Source organism: Podarcis bocagei (genome assembly GCF_964188305.1).
Source record: "Podarcis bocagei genome assembly, chromosome: 12".
In the NCBI taxonomy this organism is placed as follows: Eukaryota; Metazoa; Chordata; class Lepidosauria; order Squamata; family Lacertidae; genus Podarcis; species Podarcis bocagei.
Genome location: NC_138137.1, coordinates 38,251,317 through 38,272,682, shown reverse-complemented (window position 1 = coordinate 38,272,682; position 21,366 = coordinate 38,251,317). Strand labels below are relative to the sequence as shown.

At 40.7% G+C, this 21,366-nt stretch overlaps 1 protein-coding gene across 2 annotated transcripts in view; it reads right to left on the bottom strand.

Moving 5' to 3' along the window:
* The window catches only part of PLXDC2 (plexin domain containing 2), a 236,174-nt gene that overhangs the window by 3,497 nt on the left and 211,311 nt on the right, over nucleotides 1-21,366 (bottom strand). For both annotated transcript variants that reach the window (XR_014000682.1, XM_081163229.1), the window contains exons 10-13: nucleotides 15,918-15,978; nucleotides 14,055-14,208; nucleotides 13,017-13,055; nucleotides 3,520-3,680 (exon numbers count right to left, since the gene is read on the bottom strand). Coding sequence is in view for 1 of the 2 variants with exons in the window: in XM_081163229.1 (XP_081019355.1) it covers nucleotides 3,520-3,680; nucleotides 13,017-13,055; nucleotides 14,055-14,208; nucleotides 15,918-15,978 (415 nt within the window). In the remaining variant the exon portion in view is untranslated. The remainder of the gene's footprint in view (nucleotides 1-3,519; nucleotides 3,681-13,016; nucleotides 13,056-14,054; nucleotides 14,209-15,917; nucleotides 15,979-21,366) is intronic.

Below are 21,366 nucleotides of genomic sequence, written 5' to 3'. Positions count from 1 at the left end.
CAAACTACATGTGCTTTTTGTGGTTCTCCTTATGATCTCTGTCCTGCATTGCAATGGTGGAATCTAGGATTTTGAAATTGGTACCAAAGATGACAGATGTAATCAGGAATCAAACAAACCAAAAGTTTAAAACTGAGTGGGAGTGTTACCGAGTATACTTAGAAAAACATTGTTCCCAAACAAAATCCTTAATATGTTTGATTAATTTTCACAAATTAGATAACAGACAGATAATGTACGCCATGTAAGATCAGTGAACTAAAAGTTGAGAAAGGACACAGTTAAAAAGAAAAAGAAGAAGTAAGGACCCGCAGTGAGGTGGAGGGAAGTCATCTCTAAAGACTTAAGATAAAGTGTGATGTGAAGTTGAGTTATTCTGGTTTTTCCTTTGTGTACCTTATTATATTTTGAAGAATGAATGGAATAGCTGTACTAATAATCAAACTCAATAAAGAATATTGGGAGGGGGAGAATCTTAAAAAAAAACACAAAGCTTGCTGAACTGAACTAAACTGAATTTTCCAACTAGATCAGCTTATTGCTTAAGTGTCCAGATGTCCTTAAAACAGAAATGAGCTATTTGTTATTTGCCTTTTGAAAAACAAACCAGCCGGCTTCTCTCTTTGCCATGCACTCAAATGAATACTATAAGCACAACAGCAAACACACCACCAACTGGGCAGAGAACACCAATCGAATTAAGAAGCTCTCCTGGATAGCCTTCTAACATCTAACAAAGATATCCAGTCTATTCAGGTGTTATCCTCACTGAGTACTTGGGGGACTTGTGCAATGAGACTCTCAGGTAAGTGAATATAGGACTGCAGCCACAGAATGCACATGGCAAGCATGGCTGCAGAACACCCTTGTCTTCCAAACAATGAAAACAGCCAGTTAAGGTATTTATTTACGGTGAAAGTGTTACTAAAAACAATGGGAGGGGGAGTGTTATGTGATTTTGTATGCGTGCACAGCAACCCACTGGGACTGTAAAAAAGAAAGAAAGTAAGTTCTGGATGCTGTGAGCAAGTAAGTAGTGGGAGAGATCTGTTATGCACATGCCACAGGGAGATAAAGATTAGGGGATAAGTGATGAAGGAGAAGATTGGTGATAGAATAACTGAACAGATGTGCTCACTGGGGTTTAATGATTTCCTCATATTGCGCAAGCAAAGGAATATGGGTATATTGGCATTTAATGACTATTTCCCCCATGGCTCCTGATGAAACTGAGAAGCATATTGTTATGCCTTATAAGGAGCTATGTAATTTTTTATGTACACCAATAATGCTGTACATTTTACCTACTACAAGAATTCAGTTACAGCAATTACGAGCGCTGTGTATGCTCTGATTCAATGTTAGTTTGCTGAGATTCTAAATAATCTCTTTATATGCATTTCCTTCCATGAGTTTATTCCACAATAAGCTCATAATGTCTGCGGTGGAGATCATTTCAGAAACATGTCGTTTTGTCCACCAATGCACACAGAAAGGGTGCCTGAAACTATTCTGCATGCTGAGAGGCTTGCCAAACCAGAAACATAACAGTTTATCATGGGGGGGTGTCTCCATTACATTAAACATCTTTTTTTGTTATTTGCTGCATGCAGAGAAATGTAAATGACGAGGGGCCTTCACTAGATTACTTGCAATTTTACTACCAATTTACTAAACAAGTCCTTGTGGTAATTTGCTACATTACAATATTTATTAAAGAGAAAATGATAGTATTAGGGCTAATCAAGCAAGCAAACAAACAAATTTCATTTTCATTTTTGGGAACTACTGAGTCTTCTCTCCCCACCTCCATCAACAACCCCACAGTTCTGTCACTGTTGCTGGTCATGAAGCCACTCCACCCTTTAAAGGAAGAGGGCTCTACAGACTGGTGAAAGAGCTGTGCAGATTCCAACGAGACACGTCTACTCAAAAGTAGTCTTATTTGAGTCTAGGGTTGTAGATTAATGCTCATATTGAAATCATTTGGCATTTGATTTGTTAATTCATCCATCCATCCATCCGCCTAGCAACGATGTTGGCATTCCCATGGTGAAATTGCCTTGATGACGATCAGCATGCAGAATGGTCCAGTAGCTGTGGAGGTGGATTGTGTTGCTTATGTGAATTATTTCTACCTTCAGCTGAACCCAGTGAGGCACAACCACTTTACCCACACAAGTAGAGTACAATAACACTGAGAGCAGTGCTGTGTGGTATGAGAATCTTCACTCCAATTCAGCAGTTTGTCCAGATGAAAAGGCTTTTCTCTTCATACCTGTTCCTTGCATGCAGTTGTGCGGTGGATCCACACTTCTGCTTGCATATGCAAGCATTAAATGAGTGACCAACATACTGATTGGTTAATCCACTGAATTGCATATCCGCACAAGTGGCCATCTGCTTAGCCTTAGACACTGACATGCGCATTCAAACAGCAAAGGAATGAAGTAGATAAATCTTCCCTTCTATACCTAGATGTGCTTCCACATACACTGGATGGTGCCTCTGCAAAAGACAACGGTCTGAAGACTCAGGACACAGCCCTATTGCTGAAGCTAAGCAGCCTAAAGAAACTCTGCCAGGAAGCCACACATAAGCGGCTCTGACCTCTTGGAAAGAAGAGCAGGGCATGAAAAATAAAGCAATGCAATTCCTACAGAAACCAGCAGTCATACACATCACGTTGTTGCCCACAGCCGTGTCTGGAACGAGGCTACTGTCTACTTTCCTATAGGAACAGTGATACTTCAGTGTTTTCTTTTCGTAAGACACAGAAAATATGCAACAAAGGAACACTGAGTTAAGATGAATTATTTCCACCATTATTGATAATGGCATGTGTTATACTGATATTAACTAGTGTATCATGATGGCACAGGCACATTAATATGGTCAACTATTGCAAAGATGATTCAGAGACAGGGTTGGAGACAGACTACTTGACCTCATAAATTTATTCAGCAGACAAGTCAGATCTGTCACTGCAGTTAAACTGGCTTGAGATACACTCCCTGCCTGTTATCTTACTGCCCAGCTAAAGGCCAAGCATTGTAAATCAAAGAAGAACAATAGCAACATGACAGGAAAAGACAAAAGCCAGTGCTTATCAGGACTCTGAGAATACTTCAGAGTTTCAGCATACAGTGGTGCCCCGCAAGACGAATGCCTCGCAAGACGAAAAACCCGCTAGACGAAAGGGTTTTCCGTTTTTGATGCGCTTCGCAAGACGAATTTCCCTATGGACTTGCTTTGCAAGACAAAAACGTCTCGCGAGTCTTGCGATTTTTTTCGCTCCCCCCTTTTTCTAAGCCGCTAAGCCTTTAACAGCCGCTAAACCGCTAATAGCGCTAATCCGCTAATAGGGTTGCTTCGCAAGACGAAAAAACCGCTAGACGAAGAGACTCGCGGAATGGATTATTTTCGTCTTGCGAGGCACCACTGTACAGGAAGCAGACCAGCCTCTGACCAGGTTATAGGTGGAAGATTTGGTGATCTAGTATGACAAACACATCTCACCTCAATAAAGAAGAGACTGGCTGCTGACGTTGGATGGTGGTACATATAAACTGTCACAAGTATTGCCGCTGCAACAATCAGGACCAGTATGAAAATCCCAACAATTAAACCTGTGTGAAGAGTCCCGCTTTTTCTCTCTGCTGCACTGTCATCTGTTGAGGCTGTAAAAAAGAAGAAAGAACACCATATAACTCCAACCCAAATGGATTAAGCTTGGCAAGATTTCATTTTCTTTCCCTATTTCCCATACACACAACAAGGTTTTAGCCTAGGAAACTGAGGTGCCTCTTTTCCTGTGAGCTATATTGCCAATGAAAATGGACAATTTCCAAATGCTCTCTTTATTTCTAGCTCAATAAACAACATTAATATAGTTTAGGGAAAGAAGAAGAGTAAGGCGGGAGGCAGGAATGGGACATGATCAAGATGTAGAACTTGGGGCCATCCAAGGAAGCTAGATATGGAAAAAGGAGGGCAGACAAACGAAAGCACTTATTTACACAGCGCTCCTGCAAGAGATAGTGATGGTCACCAACTTGGATAGCTTTAAAATGCATGGAGAATAAGCCAAATTCAATGGCTACTAGCCAGATGGCTATGTTGTATTTTCACTGCTGGAGGCAGTGTGCCTCTGAATGCCAGTTGCTGGGAATCTGGTCCTGCCTTTGGTCCTGCTAGTGGGCATCCCATAGGCTTCTGGTTGGCCCCTGTATGAAGAGGATGCTGAACCAAAGGGGCCTTTGGCCTGGTCCAGCAGGGCTTTCCTTCTTTGCACACGAAATGTAGGCATCCCAGCGTTTCCAAATTAAGCCACATAATGAATCTATATTTTGTTTTCCCACTAATGTATGCACCGCTGCCTACAGACACACATTAATTGAATGCTGCAGGTCATCATCACATCTTGCAAGCTTCCAAGTTACGAGCTATCGCAAATCTTTCTGAGGAAGAGTCAATAAAATTGGGCAAGTGCAGAGCATCATCTCCCAAACTTCTGTGCTACAGAGGAGCAGATGGGCATTAAATGGTCCTCAAATATTTTGATCGGAACAGTGCCTAAGTACCATATAAAAATGCTGCCGAAAGCCATCCTGTTGCTAAACTTTTATGGCAACACGTTCCATGTTGTAATACGTTGGCAGTTGAGAAAGAGACAAATCAGAGCAAGTACCATCAACAGCAAAACAGTCTTCCAAAAGCTAGCCAACCAGAACTCTGTTTAAAACTGATGCCATGAAGTTTAGTACATTTAGTTTCTTGGCGTCTGGCTGCCAGTGTCAAAGAACAATTGTGGTTTTGGATGCTCTGGACATCTAATGGGATACTGAAAGCTTAATACTGGGTAGAATAGCCTGTTTTGCCATAAATAAAACACTGCATGGGCATTTGACCAACAAAGCCAGATAAATAAGAGTCATCAAAAGAGGTCTGGAGTTCTGAATGAATATTATTCAAACCCAGGAGTGCAATCCTATGGTTCCTGGAAGGGGCTATATTGGCCACTACTCAGCTGGGAGCTGTATGCAATTGTGGCTCCCTGGTGAGAAAACATGAACGGTGCATGGGTTTTCAAGCTTATGTCTATTGCATTCAGAGCATGCCCTTAAAACATTTTTAAACATTGCACTGGCACCAGGAACAGCTGGCAGGGAAGGGTGGTGGCATGCACCTGGCTTAATGGCATTGATGATGTTGCAGATTATTGAGAAGAAAGCGGGAAGCGAGGTTGGTGCTGCACCAATGGAACAAATCTGGTTCACCCATCAGGGTGTTCTTCTCCCATCTGGTAAGCTGCGGTGACGTTGCTGCCCGGAGGCCACATGCACAACAATGCCACTCTATGCTGGCTGCTCTTGATTGACACCTGCTTTCCAGAGTCTTGCTTGGGGCCATGGCTTTATTTGAGAATAGGCTACACAGCAGGCATGACCACAGCAGTACTGTGTGAAAGCACTCTCTTCTAATCCAAATCAGACAGACCACAGACTCCTGGATGCTAAAACTTGGGAGATTGGCACTGCCCAAGTGGAATTTGTCAGCAGAATTGCCTTTGGTTTTTCAAACTGGAGGACTGAATTTTTTTACTTTCGCTTCCCAAATGAAGTTCTCAAGACAAGTGTCCCATTTCCTTGTTTTAGAAGGGCAACTGCCAACAAAGCATGGTGGGTATTTAATTTCTGCTATTTGAAGTTTTAGGATCTGTTGAATCAATCATTTCATTCGCATGCTGTCTTTCAAAGGCCAAAACCATGCTCAAGGCAGCTTGCAAAATATACAAAAAATACATACCTACAAGCATAACAAAAGTAGTCATAAACAATAAGCTAAACATCAAAAAGTACACAACCAAACTGAACGATTTCCACACAAATCACTAGATACAAAATAAAGATACAAAATAATAATAATCTACAACAATACCCTAGCCCCTACCTACCTGACCTCCTTACTGCTAATCTCTTAGATGATTCTATAATTGATGGATAAATTGATTTATTTAATTGGGTTGTTGCTGTTGTTATTATGTTGTTTTATAGTATGTTGGGAAATGCTCTGGGATTCTTTTGCAAGAGAATGGTCTCTAAAAGTTTTGTTAGCAATAATTTTTTGCTGTTTTTGTGCTGCCTGGAGTAACATCCACTGACAGGTCACCACCAGAAATGAGGGGCCTGAAGCAGCAACACTAGCCTGTCACCATAAAGCTCTTAATAATGTGGTACGGAAGCAGTCCATTTGTGGTGTAGTTCTGATTCCCACCAAATAGTCTACTAACAAGGAGCTACTAAATAGTCCCTAAGAAGGAGACCAACGCATTTTCGGAGAGTTCACAATTTGCAGTCCAAATCTTCCTGTGGCACCAGTATGTGTGAGTTAAATTTCTTCACAGTAGATATAAGCAAAGCTCTATTAAAAAGAGATTCAGGCCACAGACATCTTAGATAATGCCAGATTTCAACAAAACCACAAGCTAAGGGAGTAAGAACCATAGAAACTAATCCTATCCATTTGATATTCATACAGTGTTTAGCATTCAGGTTTGAAAATGAGAATTCTGTCACTTCCAGACAATACAAATGCCAACATCTTGTCAGTATTTCTGCCAGCCTCTGCTTATGAAGCGCTCCGTGTATATTGGACAAAGGGATCAGCATGCCAAATGCAAAAGGAACGTGAGGTATGTGTATGTGTGATTTGTAAGTGTCAAATGGTATACAAACAAATGATCTGCATAACTGAAGTCCCACAAATTGATAACCTCAAGGTTAAAATGTAAAAGGGAAATCATTTTTACTCTGTTTGCACAGACAATGAAAAAGGTTGTCAACTTTGAAAAACTTTTCGCTGGCAGAGATGGCACCAGACAGTTTCCTTGCAAAGTAGTAGAAAAGAAGGGAAGGAAGAAGCAGCCTCAGAACCTTTTGCGGGTGAAAATAATGTATTACATTAACCACAGCTTATCGGATTTGCCAGGACAATGGAACCCTGTTTGGCTTCTTGAGGCTCCACTCCTCACCATCTCTGCAAAGTTCATTTGCAATTAAGGTGACCACAAGAGAGTGCACTTAAGTCTCTGACTGCTTTTGATGAAAGCGCTGATGCTGTGCTGTTTTTGCTGTAATTATTTGTATTATTTTAATAGATTTCTCTCTCTCTCTCTCTCTCTCTCTCTCTCTCTCTCTCTCTCTCTCTCTCATTCCACGTTCATTTTTTTTATAAAAAATATTTTTCTTCTATGTTTTTAGCTGTTCTTATTTTTATTTGTAAGCTACCTTGAGTCCATGTCAGGGAAATAGATGGGGTATTAATAAATACGTAATAACAATAACAACACAAGGTTGGTATACATTATTGGCAACATCTGATACAAAACAACATCCTCAGGAATTCAATAAACAGGTAAGTTGCCTTTTTATTACATACACAGGGAAAGGAAGGTCTGGACAACTTTCCAGATTCAGCTACTAGCAACTGCAGTTGAAGGATCTCAGGTAGCAAGAAAATGAAATAATTCTACCTGAAGACCAAAGTAAACAGGATGCTAAAGCTAAAGGAGCCAGTGTAGCTATGAGACTCCAGAGAAGAATTATAAAATCTTTTTCTTTGTACTATTTCACAATCTAAATTGTCCCCCCACTGGAAGCTGCTATTTCTATGTAACTGTATTTCCCCCACTAAGGATGAAATTACAATTTGGAGGAGAGGGTTAGATCAGGAAAACAGCATTGGGATAAAAAGTCCACACCCACTCACCAGATCCCTCAGTGATGCAATCAGGATCTATTTCCACCCCCTTCTGCTTTTAACTTTACAAAGACAAACAAGCAGGGTATCCAGTAATGGATTTCCCTTCTGCCTGTAATGTGGGGCTGAAAATTTCCTAGTGCTTTATTTTTCCAAGGAAGATTTTCCATTTCAAAAGTTGATTAGTGACAATGAATGGATGCCCATTGCAAACACATTATTATGCAAGGTTGGCAGTTTCAAAGTTTTGACATTTGTTTACTCCATACAAGTAAAATAAACATGCTAAATTAGATTACTCTCCAGGGCATCACATTTTTTTATGATGCAAACTGGGGGGTTTTCTTATGTAAATAATCCAAATTTGCATGGGAAAATTATAATTCAAAATTCCCTAGAAAAACCACTTCACTGCTTTTGTCAATCCCCTGCTGTCTTACTTTAGATGGCAGAAAACACCAACAGGCTCCAGTTATAACCCAGATTTCATCCTGTGGACATTCTGAAATCAGTTGTAGAATGAATGAAATGAATCCACTATCATTCTGAGTCTCTCTCTCTTCTCCATTATAAGACCCCAGCCCCCCCAAATGCAGTAGTAATGTTGCATGGATATCACTGAGCATTAGCCTACAAGGCAAGATCAGAAAGCAACAAAGTACTATCCAAAGAATTCTCCTTCTATGAACCAAATGAAAATTATATAACTGCTTTTCAAAGCAAAATAAGATTTTGGCATCCAGCAAGGAGAAAGAAAAGTTACATTCCCATCACTTAAGGAAACAAACCATAGTGATTTGAATAATCTCTTTGCTTAATTTCTGCACTATTCTGAACACTTTCAGCAGCAAAGGCTGCAGTCAAAAACGGTGCTTAGTGAAGCGCGGGGGGGGGGGGCTCGGAAAAATCTGGAGCAAATCCAGGCATTTTATACCAACACACTTTTGAGCAAACTCCAAAACCCCATGAAACAAGCTGAAGTGAAAGCAATTTATCAGAGTGACTAGATTAAATTTCCTCAAAGTAAAGATTATTAATCTGGGAGGCTGCTTTCCCAGGATGAATGACTTCAGCACTTTTCTCTTCCGGCAGAGAATTTAAACAAGCCCTTTGTTAAGAGAGAAAGAAGAGTAAACACCCAGCTCATCATTCCTTGAAACAAATAGCACCACTTCCCCGAGAACCTCACCATGAAAAAGCACTGAAACCTAGCCATATCAAAACAGAAAATGCTGGAGAATAAACAAAGCAATTTTACAGCGTGCATGCACACACACACACACACACACGTATGTATACGTATAGATATTTACTTACAAGTTTATATTATTTTTAGCAGTTAACAAGACTGCTGATAGCACTAGCAGTAAAAAATGGTTGAGATGAGCCAAAAAGTGATGGATGTTCATTCAACAGTCATGCAATGTACTGGAGAGCCAGTATGGTATAGTGGTAAGGTTCCTGGAGCAGGATGTGGGAGGGCCTAGTTCAAATCCCCACTCAGCCATGAGGCTCCCTGAGCCAATCTCCATCTCTTGGTCTAGCCTACCTTGCAGAATTGTGAGGGTAGCATGAGGAGGAGGAGAACCTTGAGCTCATTGAAGGAAAGGTGGCATCCAAATGTAATAATACGTAAAAACATTTACCACTCCACCTTTCAGGAGGGTTGGGGCTGGATTTTGAACCATTCAATTATCTATCGAGGGCTCTCCTCTTCCTTTTCCTCTTGTGCTTGGCTTTGATTGTCTCTTGGTTCAGAAGTGCATGCAAATGGGTTGCTTGTGCACAGACCTGATTACAACGGAAGGTTTTGGTAATTCTCCTACAGATGCAACTGATTACGGAGTCTGATTTCAAAAGGGTATATAGCATTTTCAGAAGAAATAATCTTGTTGCTCATATGAATATAGGTCCAGTAATTAACACTTCTTTGAGATAAAGGAATCTGGTGCCAGAAAAGAGTTTTGGAATACAGAAGCGGGTGCAGTTAAGAATCAGCAATCAGTAGACTGATGAAATGAACAAAAGGAGGAAAAGCAGGGATCTGGGATGATGCCAGAAGGAAGGGTGAACAACATGAGAAGATAGCAATGAGACCAGGAAGCAGTAGTGGGCAATGTGGTGGAGCAGAGTTACTAAACCAACATTCTGGAATTACTGACACTACTTTTCTGACAATAATTTTCAAGGCTTTACATTTTCAGGGGGAGCAACAGATGCTTTCAAAGTATTGCAGATAAGAGAAACTATTACTAAACTTTAGCACAACCTCTTCTAGCTTGAAATTTCACTTTTTAAAAGTTGGGACAGAAGGTCTAAATGGATCAAGAGGTTGAAAAATCTTCCAATATAGGACTTAATTTTCAGCAGGGGTGGACCAATCTGTCAGTTTTGGTTTCTCCTTCTTCCAAGCTTAAATTCAGTTCACCAGATTTCCACATTTTTTTGCAATTAAAAATAAGTCCTCACAAAAATTCAACAGCATTTTAAAAGTGCACCTCTTCTAAAATACACATTTTTGTATGCAGTTTTGCCTAACATACACATTTCTGAAAGTGATGTATCCTAATGTTGTTTTCACATATACGTGCATCTTAATACACATTGTCCCCATATATGTGCAATTTTGTTCCACATATTTTTGGGGCTGGAGAACTGCATTGCAAAATTCAGAGAAGTGTGAATTTCAGAGGATAGCTTGTTTCTCAGTTCACGTATTGCTTCTGGAAGTGCAAACTAAATAGATTTGCATTAAAAGACAAACTGAATTTCTCCCTCACCCCTTCTTAGGGCAGACCCAGACAGGACTGCTTTGCTGCCTCTACCAATCAACATTTACAATATTCCAAAAAAGCTGAGCTGGAGGACATATAGCGAGACAGACTGTACCTTAAAAAGACAACACACATCTGGATAAACTGTATTTCGAAAGGAGAAGCCAATAAAAGCAATGGGGAATTTACAACGAGAAACCATTCAGCATTCCCACGGGGGTTTAATGCTTTTAATTACAGGTGATTTCCCCATAAATATAAAATAAAATAAAAAGGTCAGAATAGTTTGACCTAAGCTGGCAGTAAGATTTAAAATGTAATTAAGTCACCATGTGATAAATTATGGCCTTAAGTGTTACAGTGTGAAAGGAATGGCAGGATTATTAAGAATCCTTTGGTTGTTTCTAATCAAGTATTGACTGTGGCGCCCCAAAGGAGCCCAAGTAATGACACAGCCTCATTGATCAGATATAACTCGCTTCTCCAATTCGATAAGAGTTTAACAGAGGGTCTTATTTTGGGAAAGCTGATGGCTTTTTATTTGTCTAGCTTGGGATTGTCTGAACTGCCTGAAAGGCTAACAAAGCACAGCTAGAGAAGTTTTATCAGCCTAATCTGAGAGCTAGGATAAAAAGCAGCGCATAATTGAGGATGTACCATGAACAGAGCCTCCAATTTAAAAGGTAGCAGTTAGCATTTGGTTCTTCCTCCCCATTTTGTTTGTTTGTTTCAAGCAGTACTGGGAAGAAACCAACAGCATAAGCAAAGCTCTCTACATAACTACCGCTTTTACAAGACTTTCCGTGCTAAAGTGCCCCACAGACATTCAGAGAAAACTCAGGTCGTAAACAAGCTGAGTAAAGACTGACCAGGGCAGGAGGGAATCAAGTGCTTCTAAGCTGAGTTGCATGATTACAATAATCACGAGAAGTCAGCCATCCACAGACTTGAAATTCCATGCTGCATAATGTAGAGTTTTATAGGTCGTCACTGGAGGCAAGCCAACCAGCCCTTTTGCCCACACGCTTCTAGCATGGAAATACTCAGAAATCTGATCTCATATATCATCACTATATGTACTTGGTTTGCTTTTGCTTTGATTTCTTCCTTCGGGGAAAAGGAAGTCCATAACAGGAAAAGATCTATTGCTGCTTTCTGTTAACACAACAACAACAACAACACATGACTGTTTTCCAGTATCATAAATTGCATGCAGCAACTCTTCTTTAGACCTAGAAAGCCACAATCAGGACATACTGAGTGTTGAACACTCTGACCTTTGCTGTGAAATGTGCTAGAATGAAGCACAGATGAGAAGCAATTAAGGGCTGATTTGCTCTGTCTTCAGAAAAGGGAAGAAAAAAACCACTTCCGAAGCATGGTTACTAGCAGAACACAAACAACGGAACTTAAAAAATAAACAATGAAATGAAAAGGAAAGGAAAGGAAAGGAAAGGAAAGAATGAGTTGGGGGGGATTACTGACTTGTAAAGCATCCTTGACATTCTGAAACACAGAATTAATTGTGGTTGACTGATGAAGAGCTACAGTCCATCAATAGGGATGGGAGGGTTGTTGCTGGCTGATCAATGTTATTATTCTGTCCCAAATTTCCTCTATAGTGTCAGGAGTTGAGCAATGTAGTCCTCTTTGCCTGCCTAAGCTGACAGGTCCTGGACACAGAAGTAGTTTGCAAGTGAAATGTGTTTTGCACTAGGAACATCAGAGGCACATGCTTGAACAGTAAGAAGAGAATAGAAGCTACAGCAACCTCTGTGACCATATGAACACAGGGAATGAGCACTTAACTTTTGGGAGTGTGCAAGGATGTGAAATGCATTAACAAGATACCTTGGGTGGGAAGGAGATTCTTAAGAGATAGTGCTCTTTTAAGGAACCAGACAGAAGAAAGGGTAACTGTGGTAGACAGAATTCTGGAACCTTTATGAGTTCATCAGATCTGAGCTTAGGCCAGGGATGAGACCATCCAGGTGTTGATGGACTCTTAAATCCCACCACCCCTGATCACTGGCTATGCGGCCTGGGATTAATGGTAGTCCCCATCCCTGGCCTCAACCAAAGTCATGGAGGCATGACTGACAAAATAAGTCCATTCTTTTCTCTATTAGAATGTATTTTCCTACATCTACCTTTGTTTTCCTAGTTAGGCAAAGCAGGGCATATACTCCATAAATCAATAAACCAGTGTCAAGTATGTTTGACTAATTGGGGAAATGAATTATGCATTTAATAATGTCAATAACATAATAACGTACTGTGTACTCTCCTAGAATGTCTTCCATAGTATTGTGGTACCAAAAAATAAAATAAAATAAAATAAAATAAAATAAAATAAAATAAATAATAATAAGGCAAGTGACTTCTCCTGTGGGTTCAGGACAAGGTTTCTCTGAGACAGATTAATGTGGTTCCATGGAATGTAGCTGACATTATTTGAACACAAAGATTAGCTGCTCTTACCTCCATTATCTTTTAGGTGTAACGCTATCTTGGTATCATCTAGAAAAAGAAAATCAAAGCTATTAGAAAGAGAACTTTGCATAAAAATCTGATATAATGCTTTACTTGTGATTCTTATTATTTCCAGTTTACCTTTGGTATTCTATTTGGTCCCACATTCACAGTAGGCTGTGCACATCAGTAATTTCAGAGCATTTCTGTACTACAAATATACAGTAATTTAGCATTCTCCAGTTTTTTGAAGCAACTAAAGATTCTTGACATCAAGAGGAGCTGGTGTTGTGCTGTCCAGTTTCAAATTCCCCAAATGAGGGGTGCTAAGAACTTGTAACACGACTTGGGAATTCAAAAGTTATTTTGATTAAATTAATGTAATTTAGTTTTGCCTGGTAAGTGAACTGTGTGCAGAATTGCATGGAAATAATAATAATAAAAAATTGCCAAGTGCTTGCAGTTGTTGTTATTTTAACATTACCTGTCATTTTCAGAAGGTAAAAGTAAAATTCTTTTGTTTTTCCAAAAGTAGTTTATGTGCTTCTTCATCAAAATATATTTACAAAGCTAAATGTTGTCCAATCACAAAAAATAATAGCAGCTTGGAATTCCTCACAGCAAAAAACGGTATTTTTAAGATCTCTTGCGGAAGAAATGTGCAAAAGTTAACTTTCACCCTGACCCCCTAAAATGACATGCCCTGCGTGATGCCAGAATGTTAATGTTACCTTTGTACAGTAGGGTGCTTTCCTTCCACACTCACACAACTCTGTCTAGCCTCCGTTCAGGCAAGCATGAGGGTTGATCAGAGTTTGAGGACAGAACCCCTCATGGTGGGTGCAGGGTGTGGCTCATGAAGCATTCCATGGGTCAGAGAGAGAGGCCAGGAGGTCTGCATTCAGCCACTGGCCCTCCCTTGGTTTGTAGTATCTTTGGATCAGAATCACTACTTGAGGATTGCTTTCCCCCAATGTGCTGATGTCATGTGAGGTTTTCGCCCTAGGAAGCTTAGCACAACAGATAACCCCTTCTAGTTTAAGTTACCTTCTGTGGGTAGGCTAGTTGGCAGATGGGATGTCGTGGCTCCTTTGGTAGTGGTTAAAACTCTGAATCTCATTGTTGTCTGCTGTATAGCAGTAGTGGTATGAGGAGGCATTTGCGTCGTGTCTACATTCTTCTCACAAATCTTATCTTTAGACTACAGAGCGGGGAGGGGGGGAGGGGGGAACACAAACAAGAAAGGAGAAAATTGGTTCTCAATGAAGGCCATTTGTCTCTGATCTACAGGCATCTAAAGCAAGCACAAAATGTCAGACCGGAGTGAGTGAAAATGGAAACCTTAAATCAAGACTAAAAAAAAAAAAAAAAATCAAGACAGAATACTCTCTGCCTTGATTAAAAAAAAAAAGGGGGAGAGGCAGTGCGGAAATCTGTAAGATGGGTGAGAATGAATTGCAGTGACCAGGTTGGAGGAGGGAAAGATCTCTGGGCATGCTCAGATTCTCTGCTATGCTGGGAATGCTGATTTGTCATGTAAGGGCCACATACATTAGTGGCTCTTGCACTACACAATTCCCTTCATCCCTGAACATTGTTGGCTGGGGCTGATAGTAGGGTCCCATGCTGGCTACCCCTATTCGTCATCATTACTTCACATGCTCTTGTTACGGAAATTCGGGGGGCGCGCACACATCTTTAAAGTTGTTAAATGTATCCTTTTGACTTGACAGCTCAGGGAAGTTACCTAGCTTTAAAAATCATATAAAATCAACTCCTTTGCTAGTTTCCTTCATTCCACTGCCAATTTGCTTCATTGGCCAAGGACTTGGAAACCACTCGGTCCCCGCCATAATCCCTCAAGCGGGAGGTCACGTACTCACAGGAAGGTACTCATAGGTGTCAATCACTGGGCAAAGGCACTCCTCCGGACTTGCCCAGGTGGCAGACTATGCAAACCAAAGTTCTATTGTCCCTTTGTAGTAGGTACTTAGAATGTACTTTCCAATACATATCCTGTATCCACCTGTTGCCCCAACACATTCCTCCTACGTTAACCATGTATAACCCTCCCCTTTCCTAATGTAGCAATGATGTAGTGATGATGCTTAATGAACTGTATGCTGGGATAAGATAGAAACTTTTAAAAGTCCTTGTCACCCCATCCTCGGGGTTCAAAATTCCTCTTTGAACCTGTCACACAATAAACTCTGGTCTATAGCTATTTGCTCTGGTTGGTGACTAGACCTCTTCCTTTATTCCGCAGGTACCTGCGGGCTCTGCCCGATGAGATGGGTGACTGAGCAGCCTTGCACCTAGATTTTTCCATAACACTCTAAAGTTGAGACCTAGGCCTTCCAAACATAATCCAGGGCTAGTCCATCAGTATCTACAAAAAAATTGGCAGGCTAGTATTTTGGTACTAAGCCACTCATTTTGCTACTGTCCAGCATTTATAACACACCTCATATTTTCCAATACCATGAATAACTAATAAAAGGAAACATTGCTAAATCTTAAAAAACAACAACACCTACTTATCATCTTTAAATGTCATTAACAGCTATTCTAGCATGCGTTCCAAAATGACAAGGTCATTATGCATGGACAATACTCTGGGATTCAGCATCCATGCCCAAAAGATGCTGTTAGGGAATGTGAGGGAGAGACACACTTGTAACCAGCATCAGGTGCTCATGGCAATAGTGATGGAGCAGATGTTCAGCTGTCAACCTTGATTATCTCCAGGGGAAGCTGATCCCCCAAATTCTCCTTTCAACATTGGTTAGCAGGGGAAAGCTGTATCTCTGGATCAGGACCATAATCTCAGGTTTGTTTGTTTGTTTATGTATTTATTGCCTCAGCTGTTCACAAAAAATATCTATTAAATATGGGATGTCAAAACATTACCTCTTCAGGGCATCCACCATCTACCCAGTCTTGCCGATGACGATCAAATCCACTGGAACATCTTTAAACGATGGTAAGGGATTAAAGCGATCCGGATGCAAATGAAAAATAGATTGGTTGGATAAAGAGGGAAGGGGGGAGAGGGAGGGGGAAAGTAAGTCCTTTACTGTTAAACCTTTATGATCAACAGAGTATTCACTTCATTTAGGATGATATTCCAAGTCAAAATGATTAATTCTCCCTATAAGGAACTAATTTTCACGATTAGACAATTTGACATGTCAGTGTCTTTTTGCTATGGATAGTTAATTGTTTCATTTTACTATGCAGCAGGAGATTAAGGTTTGATCTCAAGCCTGTGGATTTAAGCCAATTTAATTTATTCTGTCCAGCATTTTCCCTTCATTTTGTATAAAGCCATACTACAAAGAACACACTGTACCAAGCAATACGGCTCTGTTTCATCATACTAGGCGATCAGAGATATCAAGGAATCCATAAATGTCTGATCAGTGCATGCCAGGTTTTAGGCAAGAACCCATCCAAAACAGTCTCAAAAGCAACTTTTGAAGAAATTCTTTCCTTGAACTTTTCATATTTTTATTGCAAAGACGTGGGATGCCCATAAACTTTTACCCTAATTAACTGAAAATTAATGAGGTTGACACCAAATTATAGTGTATGATATACAAGGAGTGCATTTTCAAAGCAGCTGGTAGAATTGTGCTTTAATTATTCCCAGGGAGCATCCAACAGCGCAAGAATTGCCATTAATTGTTTTAAGGTGGCTTGAGATCTTGAACAGGAAAGTGCTGCAACTATGTAAGTTATTAAGCAAGAAAGTGTGGAGTAATCAAGCTCAACTTACACATGAGATGTTGCTCAACTATAGAAATCAACCCAGTGCTATATTGACAGAAATTATTCAAAACCTGCATTTTAAAAAAAATATATCAAAAGCAAAACACATTCATTTATTTTGTTTCATCAACCATGGCTTGTTATAAGCCACAAAAACTGGCTCACACCCTCAGCTGAGAGTCTTTGATGAATATGAAACTAAACTAGGCAGATGTCCTGCACTAGGGGCGGGGGAGAGGAAGGGAGAGGCAGTGCGCGGAGATGTGTACACACGGTGTTAGACCACGGTTTAGCATGCAGTCTTATCCACACTTACCAGGAAGTTAAGTCCCATTGCACAAATCAAGGCAGCTTTCTGCACTACTGAAGCAGGAAATCTCTGTCTATTAACTGCCTGCCTACACTGCATGAGAGGAACTGAAATAATTCCTGACCAAAACATGTGGAACAAGCAAGTTATCTGGATTACTCTGCCCTAAGGAACTTGAAAGACCTAAGGGCACTGCTTATTTGACGTTTTCTGCTGAGGCACTGGTGAACCTAAAAAGCCTTACTGAAAAGCTGCGTTATCAGAAGTGATAGTTTTGGCTCCAAGTGAAGCTATCTGCAAAATGTTTCCAAGGCATATGTCAGAGAACCATCCGTCACAGAGCATATAATCATTGTTGCATCCCCAAATTACGACTCTGTAAGCTATCATTACAATGTATTTCCTGCTTAGAACACAACATTTAATAAGCCTTTCATTTACTGGCACAGCGATAATTCCCCATTGCCATGAAAACACCATGGTAGATTTGATTAGTTATGCCATTTGTACCATCTGTCAACGCAGCCGTTTTATAACAACTTCATTCTCAAAGGATGACCCAAGTCTGCTCCTGGAGAAGCAATTAACAGACCACATTTGAGGACAGGGGAACAAGGGCCTTATTTGAAGGGGAGGGGGGGAAACCTGAGGATTCTCTGCTTTTCTTGTTTACATGGAACACAGAAATGTGATGTTAGGAGTTGCAGTGGGACGTTAAGAGATGTTTACAGACATAACGGTGATGATTTGATTTGGCTAGTGGCTCTTGATAGGGAACCACAGGGAACAGAGCAGATTTATTCCAGGGTAGTGAATGTAAGAGACAGAAAGAAGCAGCAAACATCTTGAGGTCTCCTAGGGCAGTGTTCCCCAACCTTGGGCCTCCAGCTGTTTTTGGACTACAACTCCCATCATCCCTCGCTAGCAAGACCAGTGGTCAAGGATGATGGGAATTGTAGTCCAAAAACAGCTGGAGGCCCAAGGTTGGGGAACACTGTCCTAGGGGGTCATTTGTCCCTATTTTTGGCACAGAAAAATAAGGCTGAGTGCTTATTTACTATGCTACCTGAAAGTTGTTTTTCTAAATAAAAATCTTCTCCTTTTATAATGGTGAAAAGAGAGAGGTCAAAAACTACCAGCATCTTTAGAAATTTCTGCATAATGGGATGGATTCAGCATGTTTCATTTGAGAACGTTTCCTGCCCACCAAAGAGCTGTCAAGGGCAAAGGGGCGCTGCCAGGAAACATGTGGCAACGCTCATTTAGACAACACAGCCAGAAACAACTCACAAAAGGGGTCAGTAGTGGGGCAGGAGACCCACGGCTTGGACCCCCAGGGCCATCTCTTTATAATAGCCATGGTCTGTCAGCAACAGAGAAATGAAGAGATTCTAAGCAGAACTGTTGACTTTAGACCAGGAGAGAGACTAAAGGCTGGTAGGTGGCATGTACTGTCTCAGAATTTGTTAGTTTGCAATAATATGTGAACAGACTTCTGAGTACGCTGAGGCCTGTACATATTTTTGTGGTTGGAAAAGTGGGTGAAGGATTAAGTGTATTGAGGAGGGACGTATTTTTTGAACATCGTTCTAATCAAATGCTCAGCTGAGTCCACAATGAATCTTGTTCCACAGGAAGAGAAGAGGTATTTTTAAAATCTGGGAACTGTTCTCAATGGTATGCATGTCTGCTCAGAAGCTGGTCCCATTGATTTCAAGGTAATCCCAGGTAAATGAGCTGAAACAATGATACTAGCAAAATCAAACGAATAATTTATCAGAAGGAGAGTAACGGGTATCAAATAAAATATAATTTCTAAAAATGCTAGTGTTCAGCATTGTTAACGTGAAGACACTAAAAAGTAGACGGCATCACTCTGTCCTGTAGGCCAGATTAAAAAGGTGTGTCTTCACACCCCACCTAAAATTCAGTAAGGAGTGAGTCAACCTTACCTCTAGGGGGACAGAGTTGTGCTGAAAGGGCTCTACAACTGAGAAGGCCCTTCTCCACACCACCTCCCTATATGGTATCCTTGGCAGTGGGATTGCAAGGAAGGTCTCCTCAGAAGATCTTAAGGCACAGGTCAGCAGATAATGGGAGAGGTTCTCCTTCAAGTACATGGAGCCCAAATAATTCAGGGCTTTTTAACTGGACAAGAAAATTTTGAATTGTGCCTGGTAGCATATAGGCAGTGAACAGTGTGCAATATTGGTCTTATATGGTCCCAAATAAAACAACCACTCGCACCCCTGGTGGCTGTGCTCCACGCTAGGTGTAGCTTCCAGACAGTCTTTACAGATTTCCTCATGTACAGCACATTATAATAATCTGAACATGAGGTTACCAGGGCATGGTACCTTTTACTAAACTATTCCATTCCAGTAATGGCTGTAGCTGGCACATTCCTTGCTACTGAGGTCACCTGAGTATATAGTGCAGAATCAGGAAGTATCACCAAGCGACAAATCTGTTCCTTCAGGTGAGGCCAAACCCATCTAGCACAGACCATAGCTCCAAATCCTCGACAGGAATCTGTCTACCATCTGAGCCTCTATCTTGCTGGAATTCAGTTTCTGTTTATTTACCCTGATCCAGCCCATTACTGCCTCCAGACACCAATCCAGCACTTGCACACCTTCACCTGGAGAAACAAGAGCTTGGTGTCATCTGCATATTGCTTCCAGGCCATTTACCAACAGCGGTGTCTAATTCAATGTGAATATGAGTTACTGCCCTCAACAAGCCTTGCAAATCTGAAATCAATGGAACCAATTCATCAGGATTTAACTCAACATCTATTAATTTTCATGGGAACTAAGTGGATCCAGAAAAAATTGTCTGTTGCTAATTTTGTTTAAAGGATATTATTAGTGAGTGTTCACATTCTATGACGACCTCAAGCCTGATTCTGACCATCAATCATTTATATCCCATCTTTCAGGATATAAATCCATCTAATCCTCATTCATAAGAATACACACTATATTGATGGGCTGGCTACGTTTGTAGTTGCCACCAGATTTAGGGTTGGAACAGACGAATTCTTCTAGATAAGGCCAAAGGTCTGTCTAGGCTGTCATCTTGTTTCCCAGATATCTATGGGAAGGACATGAGTACAAGAGCCTTCTCTTGCTGCTGTTCTCTAGTGGCTGGTATTCAGAAGCGTGGTGCCCCTGGTCTTGGAGGACACATATAGCCATCGCAACAAGCTCTGAGCTTTGGAAGTTCTCAGAGATCACGAGACCAGGGAAGATCCTCCCACTCACCACTTACTTGGGGCTGGGACAGGCACCATAAATATGCTCACCAGAAGAAAAAAAAAAGCCCATGCTTGCTGCTGGCAAGAGTATTAGCAGATCCATATTGAATGGCTGCCCTCCTATTCCAGATGTGGAAAGCCTAGACAAATCGGAAAGGCCGATTGACATAGGCAGATGAACGCAGTAAAACTCTTAGACTGATTTAATCAACACAGACAAGAAACAAGCTAAGGAAAGCCTTGAAGGTTCTATGACAGATGGTGTTTGTTCATTGAGCTTGGATGGTGTGGGCTCTAAGTTTAAGGCATACTGGAGTTTTTTCCTTCCCCTCTGGGTTACATTTGTCTTTAGATGAATGCAAAGTCAAATTAAAGTGAACACACGGCAAAAACAGTCAAATGCTGATTACTGATGAATTATAGAAGAGTAGGGGCTCATCAGTTTTCTCATTAGGAATACCCATTAGCACTCATTACACCTAGAGGTGGGAAGCAAATGGTTTAATTACTGCTATTATATAATGCGTGCATTGGAGGAGTCAGCAACAAAAAATATCTAGGGTGGCTTTTCATGTAACCTTTCGTAGTTTGTGTTGTTACTGGAATCTAAAATGCACCCATTTTAGCACTGGAGGAGAATTTCGTTTGCTCTGTGTTATTAAGTGAAGCAACCTAATTCTCACCTTGTTCCAAATGGTTTGGAACAAGATTATCCTTCAGATGATGCACTTCTCTGAATTTTGTGATACTGTTCTCTGCTTAAAAGTGTATCAATATGTGCAAAAAGATGTGTATTTTATGATAAAACATGTTTAGAAATGCATGTATTATGATAAAATACAGACTGATCTGTCCACCATTAGCCTGCATGTAAATGTTTCCCCATTTCATTTAAAAATATGTAGGAGAGGGAGCATGTTTACATAGTTCATTGGCAAATTGCCTGCCTAGTGCACCTATCCACCTTGCATGACAGATCCGTAGCAGTTGTTGTTAAATTTATTACCCACCCTTCAGCA